Here is a 16,939-nt window from a genome sequence, read left to right as displayed (position 1 = left end):
TCTTGGCCGCCTAGAGTAGTCCACCACGACTAGATAGGCGGGATATAAATTAAATAAATAAATAAATAAATAAATAAATAAATAAATAAATAAATAATAATAATAATAATAATAATAATAATAATAATAATAATAATAATAATAATAATAATAATAATAATAATAATAATAATAATAATAATAATAATAATAATAATAACAACAACATTCCTCACGATACCATTAACCATGTGCTTGGGTGCTGCTGCCTATGGTGTCCTTACCCAGGGTTCGGAGCCCCTCTCGGCCGTTGCTTCGGCTGCTGCTGGATAGCTCAGGGCTTTAGGTCTCTGGCTGCGGAGCCAGAGGTTCGGAGCTCAATTCCTGCTTGCGCCTCAAGAGCTGGACTTGCTCTGTAGTTCTAAAATTATTATTGTTATAACCTCCGAGCCCAGTCCAGAAGGAGGGAAGGGGGAAGCTGTGGTGCAGCATGCCTGGTTTGCTTTTAATTTACCACGCGTACTGGGATTTGGTTCTACCTCTTTTTTAAAAAAAATAACTCTCCCTTTTCAAGGCCGGTCCTCGTTTGTGCCCCGAGTAACATCGCGGTCGACCAGCTGACCGAGAAGATTCACCAGACGGGCCTGAAGGTGGTGCGGCTGTGTGCGAAGAGCCGCGAGGCCATCGACTCTCCCGTCTCCTTTCTGGCGCTCCACAACCAGATCAGGAACATGGACAGGTAAGGAGCCGCCTCAGGTGGTCCTGGAAACTAGTCTGCTTTTGAAGTCCACCGCCTGAAAATATTAAAAGGAAAATCCTAGAAAATAGACTTCTAGCAATGAAGTTGCCAGAATTGGTTACTAGGGAGAGCCAGAGGTCACGCTGTGTATACCATTCGCTATAACCCACGGTTTTTGGAATTTGGGGGTGGGAGCTGGAACTGATTCCCACGGATAAGGGGGTCCTGTTCTGTAACTAACTGAAAGGAGAATTTTTCTTGTGCCTTGGGTAATCAGAATTTTCTGTCATGGGGTATGCCTTTGGGTTCATAGCATGCCTGAGCTGCAGAAGCTGCAGCAACTGAAAGATGAGACCGGGGAACTGTCATCAGCAGACGAAAAGCGCTACCGGGCTCTGAAACGGACAGCTGAGCGGGAACTGCTGATGGTAAAAAAAAAATGCTTCTTTTACTCTGACTTTGTTCTTACCTTGGATAAGGCTGATCTCAGCAGGTAGAGACCCCGGGGTTAAATCAGCCACAAAGACGCTTCAGTCCTAAATAAGGCCAGGAAAAGACAGCTGTATGCACGCACTACCACAGTTGGCTGTGGGTGGGTCTGTCTTGTGGGGAGGGATGGGAAGGGTCAGAGATCCTGTGCTGCTGAGCCGTGCGCCTTCAACGCGGCCGCTTTCTCTCGCTCAGAATGCGGATGTCATCTGCTGCACCTGCGTGGGGGCCGGGGATCCGAGGCTGGCCAAGATGCAGTTCCGCTCCATCTTGATCGACGAGAGCACCCAGGCCACTGAGCCGGAGTGCATGGTCCCGGTCGTCCTTGGAGCCAAGCAGGTAAGGCAGCATTTTGAACGGGGAGCTGTGAAAGGTCATGGAGGTGGCACACGGGCCTCACAGGGCCTCCTGTTGACGGGCACGCTCTCTGCCTTCCCAGCTGATCCTGGTGGGGGACCACTGCCAGCTGGGGCCCGTCGTGATGTGCAAGAAGGCGGCCAAAGCGGGCCTCTCGCAGTCTCTCTTTGAGCGGCTGGTGGTGCTGGGCATCCGTCCCATCCGCCTGCAAGTGCAGTACCGCATGCATCCCGCCCTGAGCGCTTTCCCCTCCAACATCTTCTACGAAGGGTCTCTCCAGAACGGCGTCACTGCAGGTAAAGAGAGAAAGAGGGGCCGGAGGGAGGGGAGGGGCTGACTGCCTCCTCACGGGAGGCGGGCATATCTCCCCGGGGAGATACGGGGCTGGCTTGCCTCCCGTCCTGCCACGGTGGCTCCTCCAGATGTGAAGCCCCTGTCCTCATAAGGTGGGGTTGGCCCGTAGAGGCCAAGGATCCTGGCGGTGACCCAGCTGGCCATGTGTTTTCCTCTGCAGCGGACCGTGTGAAGAAAGGCTTTGACTTCCAATGGCCCCAGCCGGATAAGCCCATGTTTTTCTACGTGACCCAAGGCCAAGAAGAGATTGCAAGCTCAGGCACCTCTTACCTGAACAGGTAAATGGCTGCCTGGGAAGGGTGACACCTCCCTCCGAGGAAGTACGTAACAGGCAACTGAGGAGTCTCCATCATGGGCTGGCTTCAAAGTAGATAAATAAGTGTTGGATGCAGTCAGTTTCTCCAGAACAGTGTCGCTGGGTCTCGGGTCTGGCAGCCACTTAGCGGTCCCTGTGTGAGCAAATTTGGGGTTTTTTATTTACAATATTTATTTATTTACAATATTTTTTAGCCGCACCATTGCCAGTAAATATCGAGGGCGTGTCATGCCTGGTTCCATTGGTGTGTGCCTTGGCAAAGCGGGAGGCTGATTACTCTCTGCCCCCGCCCTTGCCCTCTCTTTTGCCCTACAGAACAGAAGCAGCCAACGTGGAGAAGATTACCACCAAGCTGCTGAAGGCTGGAGCGAAACCAGATCAGATTGGGATCATCACCCCCTATGAGGGCCAGCGCTCCTATCTGGTGCAGTACATGCAGTTCAGTGGCTCTCTGCATACCAAGCTGTATCAGGTCAGCATCCACCTGCCTGCTTTCTGGGTACCCTGCAGCTTTCCTACAGGAAATGTACCAGCCTTGGCAGTTGATGTGTTACAAACTGTGGGGTAGAATGTGATCCTAAACAAATAAATTAACAGGGTCTCTCTTGAACCTTCACTTCTAAAGCCGGTGGTGAAAATAGACCCCTTTTAGAAAAACAAATGTTTGTAACATTAAGGTAGTTTTAACATTTCCTTGCTTTCAATTGTTCCATTGTATTTTAATTTGTGCATAGTTTTAATTCTTTTCTTAATGCTTAACTTAAGCTTTTAGTTCTACTCTTTTTAACATTATGAGCCACCTTGGGTCCCCTTATCGGGAGAAAGGCAGCCTATAAATAGAACAAACGAATGATAAGCCAATAAATAAACCTGGAGGTAAGCAAACCAGGACTTAAATTGGGAGGACTCTGTTCTCTTTTCCCTCCCGCCCCCAATCCTTTCAGGAAGTGGAAATTGCCAGCGTTGATGCTTTCCAGGGACGAGAGAAGGACTTTATTATCCTGTCGTGCGTCAGGGCCAACGAACACCAAGGGATTGGCTTTCTGAACGATCCCCGGCGGCTGAACGTTGCTCTCACCAGAGCCAGGTACAGGCCAGGTCCCGGCTGCCTGTGGGCCCCACAGACTCTTTGGGTCTGGATTCCTGGGAGGAGGGCTGTAGTGGGCGGGCATGGGGGGAGAGGTCACAACCCCCCACTTCTGATTTTTGTATTTAGGTAGAGGAAATTAAAGCACAGGGTCCCTCAGTGGCTCCCAGCTTTAATTTAAGCTACCAATTGCTGAACCGTTCCCTTTTTGATAGGATGCTTTTGTGTCTCTGTCTGCAAGTGGTGCATTAAATTAAGGCGTTTACTGTTTTCTGCAGCACCTGAGACATTCGGTTTGTATTCGCAGGCGGGCTGATCCGTTGCCTCCCGGATCAGGTTCAAGGTTTTGATTCTCCCATACAGAGCCCTTCACAGTTTGGGACCGTGCTCTCTTGTCGGAGCGTGTCTCCCCAGTGTCCTCTGCCTGACCCACCAGATCCTCCCAGGCTAGGCCCCTCTGGCTGGCTGCTCCGAGGGAGGCCCAGAAGTCCTCTACGAGGCGCCCGCCCATCTTCACGCTGGCACCGAGTGTGTGGAACCAGTGGCCAGTGCAGCTTCCTCTCCCTGCTCCCCCTCCTCGCTAAGGTTCAGAAGGCAGCCTCAGGCCCTGCTTTTCAGGGAGGCCTTCCCTAATGACCTTGCTCAGGGCTGGTGTTCCCACAGAGAAAAGTGCCATTCTCTTGGCTTCGATGGTTTTACGTGTTTGGGGCCGTCGGTGTGGAAAGGCCCCTTTTCTCCAGGCATCGCCCGCTAAACGTCTAAATGAGGGATGGTGGGCGATCATGTCCATTATAGCGTTAAATGAGGAACACAAAACCAGAAGCTTGGTCAGGTTGAGAGCCGTAGGTCCGTCGAATAGCGCCGGCAGCAGGGAGGGAGCTGGGGCCATCCGGCCCCCAGTGCGGTCCCGCTTGTCACGTTTCTCCTCCACCTCTTCAGGTATGGGGTCATTATCGTCGGAAACCCAAAGGCCCTCTCCAAGCAGCCCCTCTGGAACCACCTGCTGAACTACTACAAGGAGCAGAAGGTGTTGGTGGAAGGGCCGCTGAACAACCTCCGGGAGAGCCTCATGCAGTTCAGCAAACCCCGCAAGCTGGTCAATACCATCAATCCCGTAAGGACTTCGGACGTTTTTCAGCCTTCTGGGGGTGTAGGGGGGGAGAGGCTTGGAAACCATCCCTGTGGATATGGGACGCCTTCTCTGCGGGTGTTTTCTGACGGGAGCAAGAGCCAGATGCAGCATGTGATCATCCTAAGTGGCCGTAACATCCTCTCTGTTTTCGATCCACCGTCTCCGCTGTCTTAGGGAGCCCGGTTCATGACAACTGCCATGTACGATGCTCGCGAAGCCATCATCCCTGGATCCGTGTATGACCGCAGCAGCCAAGGTAAGAGAGAGTCATAAGTCATTAGCCCTTTGTAGGTGGTGTTTCTCTGCATGTTGCAAGTCAGCAATCGGGCGGCGCTCTCACTGCCCTGAGACACTGAAAACGAAGTACATTGTGACAGAGAAAAAGCCCCTGTCTCCTTCGGGTGGGCCTGGAAGGAAATTTTGCTGCTTTCATCCCTCTGGCTTGCTTTAGGGTGGGAAAAGTGGCTTTGCACAGATCCTGAGGTTGAACACAGGGTGGGAGAGGCTGAAAGGCTAGCTGAAATCATCCTCTCTCTGGCTCCTCTTGTCTCGACGCCACAAACCCCTCTGAGTGTCCCACTCTTTCTCAGGCCGGCCTTCCAACATGTATTTCCAAACGCACGATCAGATCGGGATGATCAGCGCCGGGCCCAGCCACGTCGCCGCCATGAACATTCCCATCCCGTTCAACCTGGTGATGCCACCCATGCCGCCCCCGGGATATTTTGGGCAGGCCAACGGACCCGCTGCCGGTAGGGATGCCTGCGAAGTCTGCTCCGGGAACCCTTTGGGGGGCAGTTTTAAGGCTCGGGCCTTTTCTTTCGGAGCTTGCTCCCTCAGAGGGAGCGCTGTGCTTCTGCCTGGCAGCCTCCAGCGTGGGCTCTTGGCGTGCCCTTCCCAAGTTTCCCAGAAACCCGGTTGTTCATTGCAGGACGCGGCAACCTGAAAGGCAAGGCCGGCCGCGGGGGACGCCAGAAGAACCGCTTTGGCCTGCCGGGGGCCAGCCAGTCCAACCTGCCCAACAGCCAAGCCAGTCAAGACGTGGTCTCGCAGCCTTTCTCTCAGGGACCCTTGACCCAGGGCTACATCTCCATGAGCCAGCCCTCTCAGATGAGCCAGCCGGGCCTCTCTCAGCCAGAACTGTCCCAGGTAACGAACGAGGGCCGCCACCTCCCAAAGGGTTTGGGGCGGGAGTGGGGGCAAGGTGTTCTGGACGACAGGCAGCTGACGCCAGAGAGACCAAGGACCCAATTTCCCACCCTGGGGACCCACCGAGGGCCATCCCAGCTGTGAAAATGCTTGGGGAGTGCTCATCACCACCTCCCGAGGTCTGCCGGGCTCTCTTAGATGAAAAGAGTGCCCTGCCTTTAGCAACTCTAGGAGAAGCTAGTCCCACCCCTCTGTTTCTCCTTCCTCCGCATAGGACAGTTACCTTGGCGATGAGTTTAAATCTCAGATCGATGTGGCCCTGTCGCAGGATTCGACGTACCAGGGGGAGCGCGCCTATCAACACGGAGTGACCGGGCTGTCACAGTATTAGAGCGTAAGGTGGTCGGGGGGCAGGGAGACAGCAGGGGCGGGGATCCCACAAGCAGCCTTTTCTTTGGGCTGCGTTGGCCAGCTCTCGTGTCCGCCTGATGGTCTCCTTTTCACTCTCTGCTGGACCCAGCTGATGCCGAGGAATCCAGCATTGGGTTGGAATTCTTTCGGAGAGATGCAGGTGCCTTGGCCTGGACACTGGTCCGTCATTTCAGAGGCTCTATTTTACGACCTTGTTATCCACAGGACCAGTATCTGCTGAGTCACTTATCCGCAATCGAAATACTAAAAATATTAGAAGAAAAATCGGGTTGCTCCTGCCTCTGGCCGGTTCTAACAACCTCCTCTTCCTCTGTTTCCCGCAGGTTGAAGGAGAAGAGCTAAGCTTGCGTGGCGCTTAGTTCAACCGCATTTTATTCTGGGTAATAAAAATAAAATAAAATGGATACCTGTTTTCCACTGCTAAAACTGAAGCAACTCTGTGAGAGCAACAGGAGAGAAAGGTAGAGGAAGCGAGAGACACCAACGGAGAGGAGGAAGAGGAGAGACCGTGAGAAGCGAAAGGAAGAGATTGTGAGAGAGAGACCGACCGTGAGAGCGAAAGGAAGAGAGAGAGAGCCCACTGCTAGCTCCCTGAGACGAGGAGATGGTGGCGGAGATGGGAAGAGAGCCCTAAAGGACCGACTGGCGCCTCGCTGAGGGGGGAGCCCATCTCGCCTGGAAGAACGGAGCGGTCAGCGGCGTTCCCCGTCCCCCCCTCCCGCCGTCAACGAACACACCAAAAGAAGAGAGCGAAAGAACGAACGAACAGGAAGGGCCTTCGAAGCAAAGCTTCACTTCATTCTGTTCTTCTTGTTGCGAGCAGCGCAGGGAGAGGAAGGAGGAAAAAAAACCCATCTCAGAGTTGTTCCTGGATCTATCTTTGTGGGTTTTTTGTTTCGCTTTTCTTTTCCTCTTTTTTTCTTTTCCTTTTCCTTTTTCTTTTTTTAAGGAAAAAGCAGCTGTTGGCAGGTTTTAGGGGCAAAGCCCATCATCCCCGAAGCACATCCTCTGAGCTCCCGGGAGGGACTGGCCGCCTGGTGCCCAACTCTGAGATGCACGTTTTTGCTGTCTGGGGGGCGGAAAGATAACAACCCAGCTTTGAAACCTTGCGCGCACGGTATTGGCCACGTCCCGAAGGGGCTTTCAGGCGACAAGACGGAGTGGTTCCTTCTCCCCCCCCCTTTTTTTTTTTTCAAAAAAAGAAGAGTCTTTCATGGAAGAACTGGATATTTTTTTAGAAGTTTTGTCTCTGAAACCTTAGTAGTGGACTGGCAGGGGCGGGTGGGGGGAAGGAATTCCTTGTTCCGAGAAGCTTAAAGTAAAGAAAAAAAGTCTATATACACATATATATCTATATAAAAGTCTACCACTTAAATTAGCACACCGATCCTTTTAAAGATCTTTTTTTGGCCTGAAGGCATTTGTGTCAGCCTCTTCTCCCGAGGAAGGCTAGAATTTAACAAGAATTTAACAACGGTGGTGAGGAAGAGGGTTGGAAAAGTTTGTTGTCTTGCTCTGCTCTGCGTGGCCAGTTTTTCTTTTTTTTTTTCCCCCCTCTTCCTAAGACATGCCATCTGCTTCAAAAAAGGGGGGGTTCAGACAATCTGTGCCCCATGACCTCGGCGCCCCTGGAGACAGGCTGCGTGGTCCCTTAGGTCCTGCCAACACTGGGGACCGCAATAGCGGATTATGGGGGGGTTGGGTTGGGTTCTGGACTAAAGACTCTGTAGAAGATCGCAGGGAGGTTGGTGGGGTCGGGGTGCCTGGGGCCAGGACTGCAGGCGCCTGCTGGAAGGTGGCCTCGGGGAGAGACGATGGGTTTTAAGCCTGGAGCATGTGGGGGGGGGTCATGCCGAGAAGGGGGGCCACTCTGTACCGCCAAGAACTCGGAACAAGCAAAGTCACAAGAAGCTGAAATGCTGCTGGAGACCAAGCTGGGCAGCCGTCCTGTGAGACCGCTCTTTTGCCTGCCATTTTGGTTCTGCCTGGGAACCAGCGCCTTGCGGGGGGGGGGGGGAACGTGCCTCGGTTGTGCACAGAACAGAAAACCTCTGGTCCCTTCCAATGCAAAATGTATTTTGTGAAAATCTGCATCAAAAAACTGGGAGCAAAAAAAGAGGGAAAAAACCCACTGTTTCCCCCCCCACCCCACCTCCCAGGGGAAAAAAAAAACACAACGTAGGTGTTCTGACGCCCTGAGAAGTTTTAACCTGACGCCTCGTGGTGGGTATTTAAGGGTGTACGAATTTAAGTGGGGTTCCCCCTCCCCATCAAAGGGCTTGGAGTATTCCACTCCATGTGCATGCCCGCCTGTGTGTGCCTGTTGAGGAACTCAAGATAACTACATTGAATGTACTTAAGAAGACCCATGCTTAATTTTTCCTTTTTTAAAAAAGACCTGTTCCCCCTTTTAAAAGAAAAAAAAGCCCATATCCTAATGCACAGGGGTCTTCCATCTGGATTGCTTCTCTTCCCATACACCCCTGGCTTTGGGCTGCTGATTCGGGATGGGCGAAGCCCCTCCAGAGCGGTTCTTGTTTGACAACGAGATCCTCCCGCGTTTCGACCTCGGCCGCGTGCGTTTAGGGGGCAATGGGGAACGCAGGCCGCCTTCCCTGCCTGACAGACTGACCCATCATTGTTTGCGCAAGGCTGCTGCTCCTCAACTCCCGCGCGCCCCCCTACTCACCCCAGATCCCCCACCCACCACCACCTCGGGTAAGGCTGCGTGGCTCTGTAGATTTTTGCGCTTGATTTTTCAGTGCTTAAACCTTTTTGGTGTGATGCGGCGCTCCTCCGAGTAACGTAGCGCCTTCAACAAATACCTCCCACCCCATCCCGCACCCCCATTACTTCACTAGTTATAGGACCGCTCGCCTCTGCTTCGTGCTGGCTTGCTTTCCCTGCCTGTGTAGCCGTGATCCGATTCTTGAGCTTTGTTTTGTTTTTTTCCCCTCTATGAAACCCACCGAAAAGCGTCAGTGCTAGCACTGTGTTGAAGAAAAAAGAAAGAAAACCCTCTTTTTTTGAATTTTCCCCCCTTCTGAGTCTTGGTTTGTTTTTTAAAAAATCTGTCAACAAATGAATAAAGATCCTCTTGCATTCACTTTCTGGGCGTTTGTGTTTATGTAACTGAAATTCGCACAGTTGCCTGTACGTTGGGCTGCGTTAATCTGCAAATGCTCTTAGTAGTGGTTAGAATATAACACGGGAAGATGTTTTTACTGTATCTCGCTCATCTGCACAAAGTGTTTTCTATGCTCTGCATGTTTCAGCATCTGTAGGGGTTTTTGAACTAATCCTCTGTGGATAAGGGGGTCCAGAGAGCCAGAGACCATGCAAGGGATAGCGTTCCCTATTTCTGCGTTTTTCAGCGGAAACCGATGTCCGTGGATATGGGGTGGTGTGTCCTGTCTTCCCAGAGCTAGCTTAGAGAAAATCAAGCCATCCAGATTGAAAAGCCAAAAGGTTTGGGAGGAGTGAGGTTTCATACCTGGATTCCCCATCAACCTACTGGGTGTTGTTACCTGAGCCTGGCGTGGATTGTTCCAGAAAAGACCTTTCCGACATCCAGACTGGCTCAGCGCTTGTATTAAAAACAATCCGGTTATCTATACAGTCGTTTCAAAAGCAGGAAGAGTGGAACCTAGCACCAGAAACTCCAGGGTGGGTGGGTGGGGGGGAGAAGTTGACTGGTTTTTCTTTTTTCTGTTTTAATAACTAAAAGGAAGAGAATTTTCCAAGCCTCCCTCAAAGGACCAAACTTACACAAAACATTGCAAAAACAGTACCCATTCTGTTGGCTGTTAACGGAAGGCTCCTTGATGCTGAACTTCTAGCCAGGAAATGAAAGTAGGTTAAGTCAGGACCCCTGTATCCACGGGATCAGTATCCACCATTTTCTTTCCTCACAGAGTTCACTATATAGTCTGCTACCACAGGTAGGGGGACGTGGTGGCGCTGTGGGCTAAACCGCAGAAGCCTGTGCTGCAGGGTCAGAAGATCAAGCAGTCATAAGATTGAGTCCACGCGACGGAGTGAGCGCCCGTCGCTTGTCCCAGCTCCCGCCAACCTAGCGGTTCGAAAGCACGCAAAATGCGAGTAGATAAATAGGGACCACCTCGGTGGGAAGGTAACAGCGCTCCGTGTCTAAGTCGCAGTGGCCATGTGACCACGTAAGATTGTCTTCGGACAAACGCTGGCTCTATGGCTTGGAAACGGGGATGAGCACCGCCCCCTAGAGTCGAACACAACTGGACAAAAATTGTCAAGGGGAACCTTTACCTTACCACAGGTAATAGCAAACTGTGTATGTGTGTATACACAAACTATGTATAAATGGCAAACTACACACACACACACACAGTTTGCTATTACCTGTGTGTGTGTGTGTGTGTGTGTGTACACACCACACACACACACCACAGGTAATAGCAAATTATATATAGTTTACTATTTATACATGGTTTATATATAGTGTTTTCTATTATCTGGGGGATTTGGCATCCATGGAGAGATTGAAACCAATCCCCTGCAGATATGGGGGTCCAGCTGTATTTAAAAGCGTACAGGTTTAATCTGGTAAAACCAAACACATGCAGGCATTTTGCTCCCCGGCTCTAAATACTGAAACCACCTCATTTAAAAAGAAATCAAGTTTAATTTGCCTGAAGCAATGGGTGATTCCAGGGTTTGACCCTCGTGGAATTCCCAATCTGGAACCCAACGGCTCTTTATTCCAGCCCTATCTATGGCTGAGTTTCTTGCCGGCAAGCTCCCCCACCCCACCCCGGGGAATATCAAGGAGGTTGTGTCAAGAAAAGCTCAACTGTGGGGGCTCCAGACTTTGTGCATTTCCACCCGAGCGCCGGCAACGTCCGATTGAAAGGTGCTGCCCAGCCATGGTGCCCCGGCCAGCCGAGGACGGAGGGGACTCCCCCTCCGTTTTACCTACACCCACACTCATCCACCACCATGTCCTCGTAATGCCTGAGCACCACATTGTCGTCGTTGTCGTAGTAGAGGATGGAGATGGGCGAGAGGCGGACAGGAACACAGCAGGGCTGCGGGGTCCCCTCGGGGTCCAGCGAGTGGACGATGGTTTGCAGGATGGCGTGGTTGGTGCTGTTGAGCTCCTCCGTCAGGGGGAAGGGGCACTCGCCCAGGCAATAGTTGGCCAGGTAGCCCTGGGGGGCAATGATCCAGTTCTCCCAGCCAACGTCGGCGAAGCTGAGGTAGAGGCGCCGCGGCTTGCAGACGTGGCTGCCGGCCGGGGCCGGCCCGCGCGGGGCTCCGCGCCGGGGCCTCCCGCCTCGGCACGGCGCAGGGGCCAGTGAGACCACCAGGAGGGAGGCCTCAAAGGCAGCGTCGAGGCCAGTGCAGAGGGGCCCGGCTGGGGCTCCGATTTCGAGGATCAGGCCCAGGTTCCCGGCCGAGGCACGCCACTCCTCGGCCACCCCGGTCAGGTCGAAGGTCAAGGCCTGGTGCAAGTGGATGAAGGACCGGGCGGCCACTAGCTGGCGGCCGTAGGCGTGGGCGGCCATGCCCCTCAGGGCCAGGCGGGACGCCCGGTAGAGGCTCAGCTCAAAGGGGCCGGCCGGCGGGGAGGTCCCATAGGCGTTGAGGCCGAATTTAATCTCCAGCTGGGCCAGGGTCAGCCGCTCGGCCGCGTCCAGGGCAGAGACGTTGAAATACAGCCGCTTCTGGAGGCATAAGCAACCCTGGGGCTCCGAGATCGGGATCCAGCCGCCTGGAAGGGAATCAGAAGGAGCCGATGAGAGGGGAACCCTGAACCTTTCACAAACTACCACCACCCTTATCCACCTTGAAAAGGCCGATCAGCTTCAAGTTCCTCCGATCCAACCCCCTGGGCCTTCCAGAATGGCTCCGGGTTCAAGACATTCTGCAAGCCATCAGCTTATCCAAAGTCCAGCTTTCCACCCCAAAGCCTCCCAGGGCACCTTCACCTGGGTTTTTATTATTATTATTATTATTATTATTATTATTATTATTATTATTATTATTATTATTATTATTATTATTATTATTATTATTATTATTATTATTATTATTATTGTTGTTGTTGTTGTTGTTGTTGTTGTTGTTGTTGTTGTTGTTGTTGTTGTTGTTGTTGTTGTTGTTGTTATTTCCCTGGCATATGCTACAATAGGTTGGCCTTTGCCTGAGTTTGGGGTGCCACCTGGGTTTTGTTGTCCCTCTTGCTTGCAAGCCTCAGTTGCAGGCAGCTTTTATTTCAAAATTCAGAGGATCGTTTCAAAACAACAACCCCCACAAAAAACTGGTTGCTGTGCTGTGTTGTTTTCAAATGTGTGTTTCCATGTTTATTTTTATCAGCCACTTAAAATATATAATACACCTTTCATCCTTTTAAAAATCTTCGTATATGTGCTGTTTTTAGCTGTTAAATATTGTCTTTTAGCGGGTTAAGCTGACTCAGGATCCTTTTTAAGGGCAAGAAATGTTTTAAATAAATAAATGAGCATCAGCATAACTTCAGATCTCAGTTATCTCATGACTCTTCCCGAAGCACTGGGATCATCCTTAAAACTGATTCCTGCTCTTCTACAGTATAAGCTAAAACTAATTGCATTTTAATTAGCATGTAGATTAATTGCTTTTTCATCTTTAAGCTTACTGTGTTTTTAATTCTATTCCTTTTGTTATAGAGAGTGGCCTCGAGTACCTTTATGGGGAGAAAGGTAGCATTTAAATAAAATGAAATAAAATACTGTACTTTAATAAATAATAAGACTAGCATCCATATTTATATTAATATTACTGGTAATTCCATCTGCAGCCTTCCTGGAAGTAAATGTCTTTAAATGCAGTGGGATTTTACTCCCTTCCATGCAAGCTCACATTAAAAATACAAATGTTTATCTTAAAGGCATGTTTAATGGTTATTTTGCTTCTATCTATAAATGTTAATAATCCAAGCAATCAATTAAAGTTATTATTTGCTTATTTAAATACTTTTACCCCACCTTTTGTCTCAAGAGGAACTGAGATGGTTTAGAAGATTAGAGGCAAATGAGAAATCTTGACACGTGATATAAAATTATAATATTGGTCGATTGATTTCAGATATTTATACTCTTTGATTTTTCCTCAGGGTGGCCTACAATATTAAAACAAACAACACTAAAAATATAAATTATTGCATTATTTTTTAAAAAAATAGACACCGAATTATAATTTTAAAAATTATAAATCTTGGCTTTATCTGTTTCTTAACATGTATTTTCATACAATAAGTTGAACTTTCTTTCCTTTTAAAGAAAAGAAAGCCGGGTGTTTACTTTTAAAACAAACCCACTCATTAAGTACACTTTTTAAATTACATTCTGTATATTTTAACCACATAATACGTTTTATGAACTGACTGTACATTTCAAACTGCATTTTGTATATTTTAGCCACATAATATGTTTTATGAATTGGTTGCATGATTTTAAACTGCATTTTGTATATTTTAGCCATAAATACGTCTTATGAGCTGGTCACCCGGCCGTCATGAATAAATTCATTTACTAATTAAGTGCAGGACGAGGTTAATGGAGGGACGAAGCACAGCTTGAAAAGTAAAGATCTTGGAAGGTCAGAGAGCCCAGGGAAAACAGTATTACTTTAGTTTAGTGGCATTTCCTAAGCAAAATAAAACCCAGTAGAAGCCCGTTATCTGCGGAATCAGTATCCACTGATTCACTTATCCCGTCTGAAAATTAACAAGAACCCAGAAACGTATAATTATATATATTCCCAGGTTGCGTCTACCAGAAGTGGCCTCGGAGTCAACAGAAGTGTACAGCGCTCGCTGTTTCCGCGTTGTTCGGCATCCGCGGGAGGAGGCTGAGAACCAATTTCCCCCCTTTTTCCCGCGGTTACCAGCCGAGTCCCGGGGCGACGCCGGATCGACCCCGGGGCTGGTCGCTTTACCTTGATCTCGGAAGACGCGGATGATGTTCCCGGGCACCTGGAACTCCTCCACCCAGCAGGGCTCCGGACCCGGGGCGCTCCCCCGGCGGAAGAGCCTCCAGAGCAGCGGAGGCACCGGGGCGGGGGAGGCCGATTTGGGGCTGGGTCTAGGGCTGAGCCCCATCGCTTGCAGGAGCCGCGTCTCCGGGCCGGGCTGGTGGTCCGGCGCTCCCGCCAGGGAAGCCCCACAAGCCAGCTGGAGGGCCACCAGGAGACTCAACAGGGCCATGGGGCTTTTTTTGGGTGGGGTCGCAGAAAATGAGACCCTCTTTTGGGGGGAAAGGGTCAAAAGGTCCCGGCTAGACCCTGGTTTTGCCAAGGGAAGGAGCGCAAAAAAATCTATGGAGATTCCCGCAGGCAGAAACAGCTGGAACAGCTGGCGGGCGGAAGGATGCTCCACCGGCCCCCGGGAAGAAGACGCGGGAGGGGGAGGCTTTATTTAGGGGAAAGACCCCCTTTGATCTTGGGGAGGGGTCCTGCCAGGAGGATGATGGGTAAGGACTGACCCACCCCCCAACCCTTCGGGGCCCAGAGGCCTGGGAGTCCAAGGGACCGCTAGCAGACTTTCAGAAGACTTTTAAGAAAAGGGGAGGGCATTTTCCTGAAACCTCACCCACCCCACCCCGTGAGGACGTGGGAGAGGATGATGAATGTGGATTAGACGCAGACTACAGACGCATGACACCCCCACCACCAGAGGAATGAATGGCAATCAGAGGTGCTCATGGGAAATGCTTTGCACCTTCCCCGGGGGGTGGGGTGGGGATGCTTGGAACTGATAGGGAGAAGCAACAAAATAAACAAATTAAAATGAAATAAAAGTTTAAAAAGAGAGACAGAAACGTGGGGGCACTTTAGAATCTAATTTCTACATTTTTAAAAATGAGATTTTGGGGGAGGGGAGGAAAGCCTGCTTATTGTTACAACTCACCGTTCTCCTCTGAGTCAAAACTTAGGGAGCTGGTATGCAGGACATTGTACAGATTTTTAAAAAATGTCTCAAAAGAGAAAGACAGAGAGAGGGGTGTGTGTGTGTGTGTGTGTGTGTGTGTGTGTGTGTGTGTGTGTGTGAGAGAGAGAGAGAGAGAGAGAGAGAGAGAGAGAGAGAGAGAGAGAGAGAGAGAGAGAGAGAGAGAGACTCCATAAAGGAAACCACAACTTTTGAGTTGGCATTTGTTCAACAGGGCTATTAAGGATGGGAACTTTTGGCAGTCCTTAATTCATGGGGTTGCGAGGAGTCGGGAGGGACTTGATAGCACATAGGGGGAAAAACATTTCCATCATATATATAATTAATTATCCTGATCTAAACAAACCATTAGGTTGTGGTGTAAAATATGGCATCTGGTTTACAAGTCATGTTGTACACAACTTATTTCTATTTTTACATTTATGCGATTCCCTTATATACTTAAAAAATAAGCTGGCCTTTCTCTCAAAAAGGGGACTCAAGACAGCTACTTAACACTTTTATCAAATTTCTTTATGTGCAAAAAATGCTTTCTGCCTTTTTAAAAAGCTGCAAAAGACCTCCAATTAAAAGGGTATGACTATAATTTAATCAGCATTATTTTAATCAGGAGGAGGCTTCATCCAGCCGAAGAGATAACCAAAACCCTCTGATCTTGTTCCCTTTGATGTGCAGAGTCCTTAAAAAAAAAAAAAGATAAATACAGCCATTTGGGTCAAATTTGAAAGAAACTGAAAGGGGAGGTTTCAAAGCCTTCTCCATTCCTAAAATAAAGTTAAATAATTGATCTCTAAAATAAAATAAAGAACTAAAATATAAGAATAAAATACTTGTCTCTAAAATAAAAAGGATAAAACAACAAATTGATCTCTAATTAAAATAAGAATAAAATACTTTTTCTCTCTAAAATGAAATAAAATAAAATAATACTTTCCCCCTAAAATAATCATAAAATGATACTTTTGTCTCTAAAAGGACAAAATAAAATGATACTTTTGTCTCTAAAAGGACAAAATAAAATGATACTTGTGTCTCTAAAAGAATAAAATGATACTTTTGTCTTTAAAATAGCAGGGGCAAGTAAAAGAATAAAATACTTTTGTCTCTAAAATAACATGATAAAATAGAAATAAAACCATGTGTTTGTCTCTCAAATAAAATGAGAGCATAAATTAACAGCAAAAGAATGCTTTTCTCTCTAAAATCAATTTTTTCATTTGGGAAGGTGGTTCGATTCAAAAGGGACCGCCTGCTGCAAATCAGCAGAATAGTTAAAAGGAGCAGCTGGCTTCCCCCCCCCCCCCCCCACGTAGGATTTCCAGTGAAAAGTAGCAGCAAACGGTAGGAATTTGACGCTCCAGCAGGAGCTGTGAAAATCCGAGTTCAGGTCACATCAACCGCAGATGCAGGGCTTGGAACGGTAACCTTTTTTGGGATTACATACAAATCTAATTACTTCTGTAGTTTGTTCATTTTTCATTATCTTCGGGAATGCTTGTCTGAAATCTGAGTGTTTGGCTTTTATTGCACACCCACACCCCACTCTGTGTCACAATTAGCTGTTAGGAATTATATTTTATATCCCACTTCCCCTCTAATAAGTGTAGGGAAATCCCTGCCCGCCCTTCCTATTGCTAAGAGTCTGAATCCCATCTGGCACAGCCATCACAGGCCAGAGATAAGTTTCACACCGTGGATAAAGTGAACCAGTGGATACCGATCCCATAGATTAGGGGATCCGAGGAACCAGGGAGAACTTTCGAAGACCTTACAAGAGCCAACAAAGAGGGGCAGGGATCGGGGGAGACCCATGTGGATTTGAACCTTTATCACCCCTGTTCCTTATGTGTGTTCTTGATGGCAAGACACCCCCTCCAGAAGGTCGGTGCGGGGCAACCCAAGGGTTGTGAAGGGATCTTACTGAGATGGGACAACTTACT

General features: G+C 49.1%; 2 protein-coding genes across 3 annotated transcripts in view; one reads left to right on the top strand and one right to left on the bottom strand.

The window, feature by feature from the left end:
• UPF1 (UPF1 RNA helicase and ATPase) overlaps positions 1-9,140 on the top strand; it is a 24,284-nt gene extending 15,144 nt beyond the window's left edge. For both annotated transcript variants that reach the window (XM_020780959.3, XM_020780958.3), the window contains exons 12-24: positions 554-718; positions 1,032-1,146; positions 1,403-1,546; positions 1,647-1,860; positions 2,079-2,196; positions 2,550-2,706; positions 3,179-3,321; positions 4,261-4,435; positions 4,628-4,709; positions 5,044-5,205; positions 5,385-5,602; positions 5,877-5,996; positions 6,358-9,140. In XM_020780959.3, the coding sequence (XP_020636618.3) occupies positions 554-718; positions 1,032-1,146; positions 1,403-1,546; positions 1,647-1,860; positions 2,079-2,196; positions 2,550-2,706; positions 3,179-3,321; positions 4,261-4,435; positions 4,628-4,709; positions 5,044-5,205; positions 5,385-5,602; positions 5,877-5,993 (1,810 nt within the window). In that variant the 3' untranslated portion in view covers positions 5,994-5,996; positions 6,358-9,140. The remainder of the gene's footprint in view (positions 1-553; positions 719-1,031; positions 1,147-1,402; positions 1,547-1,646; positions 1,861-2,078; positions 2,197-2,549; positions 2,707-3,178; positions 3,322-4,260; positions 4,436-4,627; positions 4,710-5,043; positions 5,206-5,384; positions 5,603-5,876; positions 5,997-6,357) is intronic.
• GDF1 (growth differentiation factor 1) lies at positions 8,970-16,939 on the bottom strand. Its single transcript, XM_072977946.2, has 2 exons — positions 13,991-16,939; positions 8,970-11,783 (listed from the first exon to the last, which is right to left on the bottom strand). The coding sequence occupies exons 1-2, from the start codon at positions 14,256-14,258 to the stop codon at positions 10,981-10,983; spliced, it is 1,071 nt and encodes a 356-aa protein (XP_072834047.2). The 5' UTR covers positions 14,259-16,939; the 3' UTR covers positions 8,970-10,980.

This window comes from Pogona vitticeps, chromosome 7 (assembly GCF_051106095.1).
Source record: "Pogona vitticeps strain Pit_001003342236 chromosome 7, PviZW2.1, whole genome shotgun sequence".
Lineage (NCBI taxonomy): Eukaryota > Metazoa > Chordata > Lepidosauria > Squamata > Agamidae > Pogona > Pogona vitticeps.
Note: the sequence above shows the minus strand (reverse complement) of the source record. Positions and strands in the feature narration are given on the sequence as shown.

Bases quoted from the DNA above. Each gene is read 5' to 3' on its own strand.
- GDF1 (XM_072977946.2), bottom strand. From the start codon at position 14,258: ATGGCCCTGTTGAGTCTCCTGGTGGCCCTCCAGCTGGCTTGTGGGGCT. The intron at 11,784-13,990 runs GTAAAGCGACCA...ATTCCCTTCCAG, and splicing joins CCGCGTCTTCCGAGATCAAG to GCGGCTGGATCCCGATCTCG.